We start from the raw sequence: 13,340 nt of genomic DNA on the forward strand, positions 1-13,340 counted from the left end.
CTGCAAGATATTCTGGGGATTATTGAATATGGTTATCCGCAGGGTTGGGAAGAGCTCCAGAAAGCAGGTGCAAAGCCTAGGAGCTATAAGGGGGGAAAGGTGGGTGTATCTACTTCTATTTTTTGTTGATCTCTTGCTTTAGTTTGGGGGCCACACCTGGCGGTGCTCAGGGCTTACTCCTGGCTCTGCACTCAGGGATCAATTCTTGGAGATGCTCGGGAGACCATATGGAATGGGGTGCAGGGGATTGAGCCAAGGTTGACCATGTGCAAGGCAAGTACCCTACCCACTGTACTATCATATCACTCTAGCCTTTGTATCCATAATTTCTTTTGGTTATTTTTGGGGGGTCCTTATCCGGTGGCGTTCAGGGGTTAATCCTGGCTCTGCACTCAGAAGTCACTTCTGGCAGGTTTGGGAGACCATATAGAATGCTGGGGATTGAACCCAGGTGGGGATGGAACCCAGGTGGGCTGCATGCAAAGTAAATGCCATCCCCACTGTGCTATCACTCCAGACTGGTATCCATATTTTATTTATTAATTTTTCTTTTGGTGTTTGGGTTATACCCAGTGGAGCTCAAGGGTCACTCCTGGCTCTGCACTCAGAAATCGCTTCTGGCAGGCAAGGAGAACCCTAAAGGGATGCCGGAATTAAAACTACCATCTGGGCCCGGAGAGATAGCACAGCGGCTTTTGCCTTGCAAGCAGCCGATCCAGGACCAAAGGTGGTTGGTTCGAATCCCGGTGTCCCATATGGTCCCCGTGCCTTCCAGGAGCTATTTCTGAGCAGACAGCCAGGAGTAACCCCTGAGCACCGCCGGGTGTGGCCCAAAAACCACAAAAAAAAAAAAAAAAAAAAAACTACCATCTTTCCTGAATCGGCTGCATGCAAGGCAAATGCCCTACCGCTGTGCTATCTCTCCAGCCCCATGTATCCATATTTTAAAAGAACTTTTTTTAATAAGCAACAGAGGTTGAAGTGATGACACAGCCAGGAAGGTGTTTGCCTTGCATGAGGCCAGTCCAACTTCAATCCCCATGTGGTTCCCCAAGCCTGTCAGGAGTAATTTCTGAGTGAAGAGCCAGGAATAATCCCTGAGCGCCACTGGGTATGGACCAACCCTCCCCAAATAAACAACAACAAAACTAACAAAGTAGAAGACAATATAATTTTTAAAAAAATCAACTACAATATATAAAGAGCAACTACAAATCAAGAAGGACAAGCAATGGTGGGGCCAGAGAGCCTGGACAGGGCATAAGACACGCAGCTCAATTTGGTTCAATCCCTGGCACTTCAGATGGTCCCCACGAGCAATGCCAGGAGCGACAGAGCTAATATCAACTCCTAAGTACCAGACGCCTCCTCCTTAGAGGGGGCAAACAATGGAATAAAACAAATAGGAACAATTCCCAAATGTTAGCAGCTACTAAGTGCAGAGTTCTGACTAATCAGCAATAAACCTAATGGTTTCGACCTTGGGCCTTATTCTTTGTGCCAAATATATTCATTAACTTCTTGACTCCCTGACAATCCCAAGTAGTGACTTTTGCGCCCATTTCATTTAATTGGGGTGGGTACATAAGCAAGATAGTGTTCACTGAAACTGCCTTAGACAGATGTGAGGGCAGGGAAGGAAAGAAAGTATGTGTTCAAGAGAAAACATGAGCTTCTCCAGATTGAGGAAAGAAGAAAAAAAGGGAGGGGGCCGGAAAGATAGCACAGCAGTAGGACATTTGCTTTGCATGCTGCCAACCCCAGGATATGATGGTTTGAATCCCAGCATCCCATATGAATGCCTGTCAGGAGCGATTTCTGAGTGCAGAGCCAGGAGTACCCCTGAACACTGCCAAGTGTGACCCAAAAAAAAAACAAGCAAAAAGGCAGAGACAAGCCATCAATATACATGTCCAAAAGAGAACTTGAACTTGAAGAGCAAACAGATTCTTTTTAAATTTATCTTTCTCAGTACTGGGGATTGAACCTGAGACCCTTCAGATATAGGCAACTTGCTTTCCCTCTGAGCCATTTCCCCAGCCCTATGGAAAATTTTATCTTATTTTGGTTTGGGGGGAGGGGGGATATCCACAATTATACCAAAAGTGCTCAGGAGTTACTCCTGATTCTGCATTCAGGAATTACTCCTGGCAGTGCTTAAGGGACCATATGGTATGCCAGGAATCGAATCCTTGTCCGTCCTGGGTCAGCCACATGCAAGGCAAACGTCCTACAGCTGTGCTAGCACTCGGGCCTACCACTTAACATTCTCAATGTATCTGATTGGCACAAATGTTTGCAAATGGCAGCTTCCTCGGGGAATAATAGAAGGGGTTCTCATCCACTGGAGGGGCGAGGGGAGCATCTGTGAACTGAACTCCAAGAATATACCGACTCTTGGAGGAGCTCTCATCCTTCTCAGGAGACACACCCTGCCATTAATCTGCAGATAGCAGCCTCCTGTTGGGATGTGGAGACATAGCTTGGCTGTCCATCTACAGGGAAGCTGATGTGCGAATGAAAGCTCCGAAGTCGATGGAAACAAGAGCAGCAGGGAGGGCAGAATTACTAGAAAACAGTTGTTCAGAGTGAGGGAAAAAAAGCCAAGCACAGAGCAACACTAGGGGAAGGCTCCCTGTGTGTCTGCAAACGCCAAGAACCAAAACATTCCCCCAACTGTCGTTAGCGAAACGGAGCAGAAGGAAGTGCTTCTTTCTGATATTCTATCATAAAGCATTTCCAGCATTTTTCTGCGCCGCAATATGTTTGGTTTGGCCTCCCCAGCAGTGCCCCAGGCCCCAGAGCCACACCTGGTGATGCCCAGGATGCCAGCTGGTGCTGGGAATAGAGCCTGCTTGGCATATGCCAGATATGCTGTCTAGTTCACGAGGCCCTCTTTGCTGTTTTGTTTTAGTTTTGGTTTGGTTTTAGTTTGGTAGGGTTTGGGGGTGACACTCGGAAGCGCTCAGGGGTGCTTCTGGCTCTACACTCAGGATTTACCCACAGAAATGCTCGGGAGAGCATATGGAATGCCGGGGATCAAACTCAGATTGGCTGTCTGCAAGGCAAACGCCCTCCCTGCTGTGCAATAACTCCAACCCCTATGTTTTGTTTTATTTTTCATTCTAAAGTCACTGCTTAAATTTGACCCCAAGTCTCTTGAAATTCTTTGTTTTGTTTTGGGGGCACTAGTGGTGCTCAGGGATGGGGAGGTTACTCCCCAGCTTGATGTTTTAGGGTTGCTCCCCGTGGTGCTCAGGAACCTTGCAGGGGCGAAAGGTAATGGGGCAGAATTGAAGCCAGGGCCTTACATATGCAAGGTCTGTGCTCCACCATGAGGTCACTTCCCTGTACCCTGAAATGTTAGACTATAAGTAACTTCACCTGTGCTGCACCTTAGGGACAGAGAAAGCAAAAGTCACGGGCAGGAGAAAGTGCTGGGTTATAGGTTCTGATTTATGTGAACTAGGCTTTGGCCCTCGCCATGGCAGGTGGGTCTGGGGCTCAGTTTCCCTGCCTGGGGTGTGGGTGGGGGAGTAACAGTCCTTCCTGCGAGGCGGGGTGAGGCCCATCTGCAGTGCTGCCCTGCACCCCGGGAAACACTCACCAAGGATCATGGAGCAGCGCTGGGCCGCTTCCTGGCCTGTGAGCAACGTGAAATGTTCCGGGTAGTAGAACTCGAGAGCTTCCAGAAACGCCTCGTAGCCTCGCTTTCCCCGGCAGCGCAGAATGTCCATCAGGCGTCCTGGTGGGGGGGGTCAGCGAAGTGGTGAAAGCTGGCTGGGGGGGTGCTCCCTTCCACAGCCCCCCACCCAGCCCCCACCCAGCTCCATGCTCCAGGGCCTCGCGTTCCCCAGATGTTTCAGCCACGCAAGGGCCTGTCTCAACACATCTGGGGCAGACCCCGCCTCCATAGCCAATGGCCCGCCAGGCCGCCCACCACATGGCATGACACCCGTGCTGCAGCTGCTCCCCGAAGACACTGCCTGGCCCCCCCACAACCTCATGACAGATCCAGGCCAGCAACTGAGAAGACCCCTCCCTGCTCCCCTGCTCCCCAAACGAAAGTAAAAAAAAAAAAAAAAAAAAAAAAAACAATAATCTCTCCCAGGAACTAAAAGCCTGGAACCCTACCATGAGACACCTTCACCCTTGGCCAGCACCCGTGGGAGACGGGGTCCCCGAGAGGCCACGGTGCGAGAGGATTTCATCCCTAGGGGAGCACCCAACAGGGGGGTGAAAGAAGGGAGACCAGGGGAAGGCCAGAAAAGGTGCCAAGTTCAGGCCTGCACCCCAATATTCTCCCTCCCCCAGCTCCCAAGTGAACCCAGGAAAAAAAACCCAGGAAAAAAAAGTGCAGCTCGAGGGAACCCCAGGAGGCACAAAAACCCAACTGGGCAGGCCCGGCCAGGGTCAACTTGGGCATGCATAACGGGGCGCCCCGGCCCACCTACTCGGGAAGGAGACCCCCCCCAAGGGGACCCCCAAACTCACCTGTGCGGTTGACCCTGCTGGGGAAGCGGTAGGTGCTGAGCACCTCCTCCTCGTCCTGCTCGTCGATCACGCGGCACTGGCGCAGGTAGGGGGTGAGCTTGGCGGGGTTCAGGGTGCGCGTCAGGCGGTGGCGGACCCCCTCGATGCGCTCCCACAGCGCCTCCTCCTCGGCCTCGGACCCCGACCCCGCAGCGGCCGCGTCCTCCTCGGCCTCCCCGGCCTCGGCCCCGCCCGGCATGGCCGCGTCCTGGGCCGCGATCGCGTCCTGGGGGGCTGCGGGAGAGGGACGGAGAGGAGAGAGTGGCGCGCCCAGGGCGCACGGCGGAGAGGGGCGCGCGCGTCCCAGGGCGCACGGGGCTCGGCGCGGGGCGCGGCTCGCCCCGGCCCGGGGGACCCCGAGACCCGTCATCTGGGGTGCACCGATCGCCCGGAGCCCACCCCCGGAGACCCCCCCGAGTCACCCCCAGACTCACGCACTCACTCACCCCTGGCCCCGGGCCCGTCGGGGGCCGCTCTCCGGGGCTCTCCACGACCCCGCACCGGCTGCGCGCCCGGGCGTCGGCTCCGGGGCCTCGGGGAGGCGGGGTCCAGGGCGCCCCCGACTCCGCCCCGCGCCCCGCGGCCCGGCTCGCCCCACATCGCCCCGCCGCGCCCTCCAGCCCGCCCGCCCGCTTCCTGCTTCCCGCCGCCGCTCCCGGCCCGGCCCGGCCCCGGAGCAGAGCAGCGGGGTCCGGCCGGCCCGCCCACACCTGCCGGAGCGGGGCTCCGGGCTCCAACGGGCAGGGCAGGGCCGGACCGGGATGGGACGGGACGGGGCGGGACACGCGCGCTCCCCGCCCTCCGCGCCCGCACCCCTGGGGCTGCGCGCCCCGGCCCGGAGCCACCTGCACCGCCCCGCACGCCGGGCGGACAGACGGACAGACAGGTGGACAGGCGGACGGAGGTGCTCCCCACGCTGTGCTCCCTCTCCCAGGAAAGGAACCTATAGGCTTCTTTGGTTTGTTTTCGGGGTGGGGTTTTTTTTTGGGGGGGGGTCTCTGGAGCACTCCCCTGGAGCACACCCACCGTTCAGATCCAGCCTTAACTCTCCATGGCAAGATCCTGAACTGGGCTCGAACCCCAAGCTGTGCCCCCTGCTCCGACCACTCCCTGCTCCCTCTCCCAGGAAAGGAGACTATAGTCCTCTTCGTTTGGGGGGGAGTCAGGTGGGGGCGTCTCTGGAGCACTTCGTTCCAGATCCAGCCCAACTCTCCACCGTGGGACCCTAAACTGGGCTGTGCTCACACCGACCACTACTTGCTCTGTCTTGTTTTTATTTTAGGGGGGGAATCTCTGGAGCACTCGAGTGGGAGTACCAGCTGGAGCACTTCAGCCACATCCAGCACTGCAGGGTCCTGAACTGGGCTCAACCCCCAAGCTGTATTCACACCAACCACCTGCTCCCTCTCCCAGGAAAGGAGCCTTGGTTTTGGGGTGGGGGGGTCTCTGGAGTACTCATGTGGGAGCACCACCTGGAGCACTCCTTCCAGATCCAGCCCAACTCAACTCTCCTCTCTGCGGAATCCTAAACCAGGCACGAATTTCCCTGTTCGCAGCATAGTACCCAGTCAGGGTCTTGCCCTTCAGACAAGGGCAACCCCCCCCTTCTTGGATATCAACTCAGATGCCAACAGTTTGGGGGTCCTCGAACTCCCTTATACCTCAAAGTCTCGCGGGGTAACTTGGGGACCAGAGCTTTACCCCGACTTTACCCAAAGGGCTTTCTCCAAGTGCTGATCCCAGAAATGCTTACTTTTTCATATACTACACTTGTAGTGCTAGCAAATAAATGCAAGGGGGGGGGGATGAAAAATTGAGCAGGTCTGAGAAACGCTGAACCCAGAGTCTCCGTCCTCTCAGGAACACTCGGGGTCGCTTGCCAGGATCAAGTCTGCCCACTTCTCCCAACCTTAGAAGCACCCAGGATGCCCAGGAGAGATGCCATGTGCCCCTCCCCAAACTCCCGTCTTTCTTCCCCTCCTCCTCAGGGCCCATCCCGCTTCCCATAAACTTTTTAAATCGTGAGCCCAAGAAATGAAAACGTTTGCCACGCACCCAAGTTCTGAGCAATCCCGAAGTCCTGAAACTGGCTTAACTTTATCCCTCCTGGTGTCATTTCCTCCAGGAGAGTCACCACAGCAACCTGTACGGGTTTTCTTTGTTGGTTATGTTTAGGGGATCACCTGTTTACATCCGGAGGAAAAGCTGAGCGTGCCTAGTGCCAAGACACTGAGTCCTAGAGGAAGCCAAGACGAAACTGCAGGTCAGAGCGATAACCAGATAACCACACTCGGCCTCACTCACGCTGCTTGCTCCATGCCCTGCGCCCCGACTCACACCAGCCTCCCTATCCTCCTACGCCCCTTCCTCTCAGTGCCCACCCCGTGCCCTTGGCCTCCTAGTCCTCTCGCCTTCCTCCCCGCAGCCCTGCGCATTGTGACTATTTTTAACTTGGCCAGGAGAGCAGGGTGGAAGCCCTTGGAAAAAAAGAAATGGGTCTGTAGTTAATTATTTTCTCATCACAGAGACTGGGCAGGGCCGGGAGATAAGGCACAGGAAGCCAGGGGCCTGCAGAGAAGTGAGGGGGGGGGTCACAGGAATGTTCTAGAAGTAGCAGGGAGTCAGTCGGTCAGTTGCAGGAGCTCCTGGTGAAGATACAATGCCATGGCCAGATGCATGCATGACTACACACACACACACACACACACACACACACACACACACACACATGCACACGCACACGCACACATTGTGAGGCTCCAGCTAGGAAGCTAGGCAAGGGTCTGGAGCCATAGTCCAGCACGTAGGTAGCATGTCCTGCATGCTCTCAACCACAGTTCAATCCCCAGGCATCCTATAGGGTCCCCTAAGCACTACAACCAAGAGTGGTCCCTGAGTGCTGAGTCAAGAGTAACTCCCGAGTATCACCAGCATGACCAAAAAACTAAATTAAAAAAAATAAATAAATCCTGGGGCCAGAAAGATAGCACAATGGTAGGGCGTTTGCCTTGCACACCACAACCTATCCAGGACAGGTGGCGGTTGGGATCCTGGCATCCCCGAGCCTGCCAGGAGCAACTTCTGAGCACAGAGCCAGGAGTAACCCCTGAGCATCCCCGGGTGTGACCCAAAAATCCAAAAATATAAAAAATAAAAAATAATAAATCCAGCCAAAAGGGAAGCACCTTTTGTAGGAACAGTGCCTACTTCCTCATACCTCTCTTGGGCACCCCAGCACCCCAGCACCCCAGCATGGAAGGTGGAAGTGACCTTTAAAAACTCCCCCATTCTATACTCAATATTCAACTCTCCGAACCACACCACGCAGCCTGTGGGAAGACAAAGGGTGACGAGCAGCCCTGGAACCTCGTGTCTCTCTCTCTCTCTCTCTCTCTCTCTCTCTCTCTCTCTCTCTCTCTCTCTCTCTCTCTCTCTCTCTCTCTCTCTCTCTCAACTGCCCTGAATGCAACGGCAGGTGGTGACTCACCCCAGCCACACCCACAGAGGACAAGGACGGCAGGGAACCTGCCCCGGGGACCTACATTTGACCTGTGCCATGTCTCCCAGACAAACATTTTCCCCTCCCATTTCAGCATCTGTCAAAGGGTGAGCTGCCCTCTTCCTGCTCTGAGCAATTGACTGGTGGGGACAAGCCGGCTTCTGCACCACAGCCAAGCCCCAGGGGGTTAGGTTAGTGCGACTCAGCTTTAACCAGGGATCGCTGCTTTAAGTTCCCAGCTTTAGGGGCTGGAGCGGTGGCGCAAGCGGTAAGGTGTCTTCCTTGCCCGTGCTAGCCTAGTACGGACCACGGTTTGAACCCCCTGTGTCCCATATGGTCCCCCAAGCCAGGGGCAATTTCCAAGTGCATAGCCAGGAGTAACCCCTAAGCATCACCGGGTGTGGCCCAATCCCCCCAAAAGTTAAAACCCCCAACTTTAAACCCTCCCAAGGTGTGACCCCACCCAAGAATGGAACCCCACAGTCCCAGACCCCCCCGTGCTGTGGTCTCTGCTCTCTGGTCTCACCCCGTTCCTAAAAAACTACAGTGTTTCAGTGTTTTCTTTCTTTCTTTCTCTTTCTTTCTTTCTCTTTCTTTCTTCTTTCTTTCTTTCTTTCGTTCTTTCTTTCTTTCTCTCTTTCTCTTTCTTTTCTTTCTTGCTTCCTTTCTTCCTCTTTTCTTTCTTCCTTCCTTTCTTTCTTTTTTCTTTTTCTTTTTCTTTCTTTTTTTTTTTGTTTTGTTTTTGGGTCACACCCAGCAGTGCTCAGGGGTTACTCCTGGCTCTCTGCTCAGAAATCGCTCCTGGCAGGCTCAGGGGACCATATGGGATGCCGGATTCGAACCATCATCCTTCTGCATGCAAGGTAAATGCCTTACCTCCATGCTATCTCTCCGGCCCCATTTCTTTCTTGCTTGCTTGCTTGCTTGCTTTTTCTTTTAATTTTTATTGTTTGTTTTGGGGCCACATCAGCAATGTTCAGGGGTTACTCCTGGCTTTGCATTCATGAATCACTGCTGGCAGTGCTCAGGGGACTCTATGGGATGCCAAAGATCGAACCCACGTCAGCAGTGTGCAAGGCAAACACCCTACCCACTGTGCTATCCCTCCAGCTCCATTTTTTTTTCTGATTTTTTTTTGTTCTTTGTGTTTTGGGGGTCACACCTAGCAATGCTCAAGGGCTCCTCCCGAATCTGCACTCAGGAATCATTCCTGGCAGCATTCAAGGTACCCTATAGGATTCCAGGGACCTTTCCTAGACCCTATGGCTCTGGCCCAACTCCAGGGTTTTCAGATCAGGTCCTTGGTCTCTGAGGCTCACTCCTGATTCTGGGGGTTCCTTCTAACTCTTCAGGACCCAGATCATAGGCCACCTCTGAGGGTGAAATGTCTCTGGTGCAGTCCTCTGAACCCAACCCTGACACTCTTTGATATACAGCACTTTGCCTAGGGGGGCCCTATCCCCCCACCCCACCAGAGGCCTATCCCATCTGCAATCTTGTTATTTGTTTATTTTTGTTTTTGGATCACACCCAGCAGATCACACTCCTGACTCTATGCTCAGAAATCACTCCTGGCAGGCTCTGGGGGACCATCTGGGATGCCGGGATTCGAACCACCGTCCGTCTGCATCCAAAGCAAACGCCTTACCTCCATGCTATCTCTCCGGCCCCCCCATCTGCAATCTTGATACAGGTTCTGCTCCAGCTGAGGCTGGGACAGGAGAGGAGGGGAAGAGGGAGAGGGAGGGAGGGAAGGTCCCAGGAAAACCCTCAAGCTTTCTCTCTGTCTCTGTCTTTCTCAGTCTCTGTCTCTCTGTCTCTCTCTGTCTCTCTCTGTCTCTCTGTCTGTCTCTGTCTCTGTCTGTCTCTGTCTCTGTCTGTCTCTGTCTCTCTCTCTCTCTCTGTCTCTCGCTCGCTCTCTCTCTCTCTCTCTCTCTCTCTCCTCTCTCCTCTCTCTCTTCTCTCTCTCTCTCCTCTCTCTCTCTCTCTCTCCCCAGAATGGTCCGAGCACCTTCCTCTTCCACCCAAAAAATTTCTGGACATGGGACCAGAGCTCTAGCTAAGCAGGGGAGTGTTTGCCTTGCATGCGACCAACCTGGGTTCCATTCCCGGCATCCCATAGGATCCCTCAAGCCTGCCAGGAGTAATTTCTGAGCTCAGAGCCAGGAGTAACACCTGAGCACCTCTAGGTGTGTGTGAAAATAAAAACAAAAATGATAAAATAAATGTAATAAAATTAAACCCAGCCCTGAAATTCTAGGAGTGCGGAAGGGAAAACAAAAGCACGCGTGCGCGCACGCACACACACACACACACACACACACACACACACACACACACACACAATTTTTGTGCTAAGAATTAAGATCAAAGGGCCAGAGAGATAGCACAGCGGTAGGGCGTTTGTCTTGCATTTGGCCGCCCGGGAGAAACCCAGTTCAATTCCCAGCATTCCATATGGTCCCCCAGCTTGCCAGTGGGGCCTTCTGAAATCAGAGCCAGGATTAGCCCCTGAGTGCCGCTGGGTGTGGCCCAGGAACCAACCAATCAATAAATAAAGTTTTCTTTAAAGAATTAGGATAAAAAAAAAAAAAAGAATTAGGATCAATATATAACCCCATATCTCCTTATCTACAGGCCAGGCGCAGGGGTGAGGTTGTACATTCTAAAAAACTGAATTCTCGCTGGCCTCAGTGCTGTCGACCCCATTCCCTGGGGTCTCTAAGGAGAAAGGACAAAAATGGGAGTGGTCTAGAGACATCGTGAACCCCACAGAGATTGTGCAGGAGAAGGTGGGCAGTTTCTACCGGCCCTAATCCCTGCTCTGTCCCTCCAAAAACGAGTGCACACAGGCTGGTTGACAACGGGGCTGGCCCTGAGGGCAGGCTGCAGAGTGAAATGCAGAGACCCAGAAAGACAAACTCTCTGATCTCACCACCCTGCGGCCGCTGAAAACCACCGAAACCGAGAAAAGCCTAGCGCTTGCCAGAGTCTGGGCGGGGAGCTGAAGGGGGGAAGGCAGTGGAGAGAACAGATCTCACCCGAGTCCCCAGATAAAATCGTCCCACCCGCTCTGGCTCTGTACAACGTCAGCTGCTCTGACAAACTTTCAGACTGACTGCCAGCTCTCTTCCAGAGAAGGAAAGCTTGCACTGGAAGGATGGAAGTGGGGTGAACGCCACTGATCGCAATATCCTGTGTATTGTGCTAAATTGACATTAAGTAGAACAATTATTCTCAGCAGGGGCTGGAGAGAGAGGACAACAGGAAGGCGGCCTGCTTTTGCACCATGGCTGATCAGGATTCTGTTCCTGACACACACACACCCCCATAGGGTCCCCTGAATCCTGCTGGGAGTGAGTGATCCCTGAGTTCAGACCCAAGAGTAAGCCCTGAGCACCGCTGAGTGTAGCCCTATAACCAAAATAATAAAAAATAAATAAACTGGAGAGACAGCATAGAGGTAGGGCATTTGTCTTGCATGCACTTAACCCAGGACAGACCCGGGTTCGATCCCCGGCATCCCATATGGTCCCCTAAGCCTGCCAAGAGCGGTTTCTGAGCACAGAGCCATGAGTAACCCCTGAGAACTGCCAGATGTGGCCCCAAAACAAAACATGAAATAATAAAATAAAATAAAATAAAATAACTGGGGAGCATTAAGTTGATGGGGAAGGAAGAACAGGGAGTAACTGGCAGGCGCATCCTGTGATGGAGTTGAGGTTTGGGGGAGCAGAGAGGATAGAAAGGGGGGTGCTGCTGCTCCCCACTCCTCTTTCCTCCCTGTCTACCCCCAGACCTGCTGAGAAAGGGACTAGGTATAGACCAGGCTGGGGGAAGAAGGATAGTGTTGGGGTCCAGCCTTGGGATTGGGGTCCAGACAAGCATCCAGAAAAGCAGCCACTGGACTTTTCTGGTGTGGTGGGACCAATGAGCCTCACATCACTGAGCCATTCTGTGCCTCGGTTTACCCCCTCTGCACCCTTGTGAGATTTGAGAGGTGTCCAGCCCTAGCATCTGAAGGAGGTGGCACCCGGGGGTCACAGCCTGTGGCTCAAAATTCCAGACAAAGTCCCAGGGAATCTTCTTCGCTGAGTCAGTGAGAAAGGGCGGGCCGGGGCTGAATCACCAGCACTGCAGTTCCCAGGCCAGCTGGGAGCCTCTTGGGGACCCCTGGCTGCAACCCCCAGATCTGTGGCTCTCTAAGCCCAGATCTGGGTAAGGCCAGAACCCCCCAGAGTGAGTGGGGAGGAGGGGATGATGGCCACAGGTGAGTGGTTGGCACTCAGAGATCCATTTATCAGGCTGTATGGTGGGACATTTCTTCGTGTTCATGGAATGATTAACTCCTTCATGACTGTGAAGGCCGCAGAGCAAACACAGGGCTTGCACAAGCCAGGCATGTGCTCGTTCCCTGGCACTCTCCCACAAACCCCATTAAATCATCTTTTTATTATTATTATTATTATTATTATTATTATTATTATTATTTTGGTTTTTGGGTCACACCCGGCAGCGCTCAGGGGTTACTCCTGGCTCTACGCTCAGAAATCGCTCCTGGCAGGCTCGGGAGACTATATGGGATGCCAAGATTCGAATCACTGCCCTTCTGCATGCAAGGCAAACGCCTTACATCCATGCTATCTCTCCGGCCCTTTTATTTATTTATTTATTTTTTAAGGCAGCTCCCAAAGGGCTTAGGAGGGGGCTGGAGCAATAGCACAGCAGGTAGGGTGTTTGCCTTGCAGGTGGCACACCCAGGTTCCATCCCTGGCATCCCATAGGGTCTCCTGAGCCTGCCAGGAGTGATTCCTGAGTGCAGAACCAGGAGCAAGCCTTGGTCCAAGTGTGGCTGAAAAAAAAAAGGTGGGGGGGAGTGCTCAGGAATGACCCCTAGTGGTGTTGGGGGTCAGAGCCAGTTTGGGGATTCAACTCTGGTGGGCTGATGGCAAGTCCCTAACTTCCAGTACTATCTCTTCTCCCCCTTAAAATTTCTCTCTCTCTCTCTCTCTCCCCCCCCCCCAACCACGAAGGCTCTGGTGGTGTGGCTCAGTGGTAGAGCATATGCCATGCATGTGAGGGCCTAGGACCATGCCTGGTGCCCTTTGGTACTGTCAATCAGTAGGCCAGGAGTACCTCCCCAGCACATCTAGGTATGACTCCCAAAACCAAACAGCCAGTTGTTAAAAGTCAGAACTCCAGGCTTCAGCGATAGCACAGAAGGTAGGCCGTTTGCCCTGCATGCGGCCCACCCGGGTTCAATCCCCAGCATCCCATATGATCCCCCAATCAGCACCATGAGTAATTC

General features: G+C 53.6%; 1 protein-coding gene across 1 annotated transcript in view; it reads right to left on the reverse strand.

Annotated features, from left to right (window-relative positions):
* The window catches only part of CARD10 (caspase recruitment domain family member 10), a 34,219-nt gene extending 29,472 nt beyond the window's left edge, over positions 1–4,747 (reverse strand). The window contains exons 1-2 of the mRNA XM_049771545.1: positions 4,495–4,747; positions 3,608–3,745 (exon numbers count right to left, since the gene is read on the reverse strand). Coding sequence (XP_049627502.1) covers positions 3,608–3,745; positions 4,495–4,732 — 376 coding nt within the window. The 5' untranslated portion in view covers positions 4,733–4,747. The remainder of the gene's footprint in view (positions 1–3,607; positions 3,746–4,494) is intronic.
* Positions 4,748–13,340: the final 8,593 nt, after the last annotated feature.

Source organism: Suncus etruscus, chromosome 4 (assembly GCF_024139225.1).
Source record: "Suncus etruscus isolate mSunEtr1 chromosome 4, mSunEtr1.pri.cur, whole genome shotgun sequence".
Taxonomy (NCBI): Eukaryota; Metazoa; Chordata; class Mammalia; order Eulipotyphla; family Soricidae; genus Suncus; species Suncus etruscus.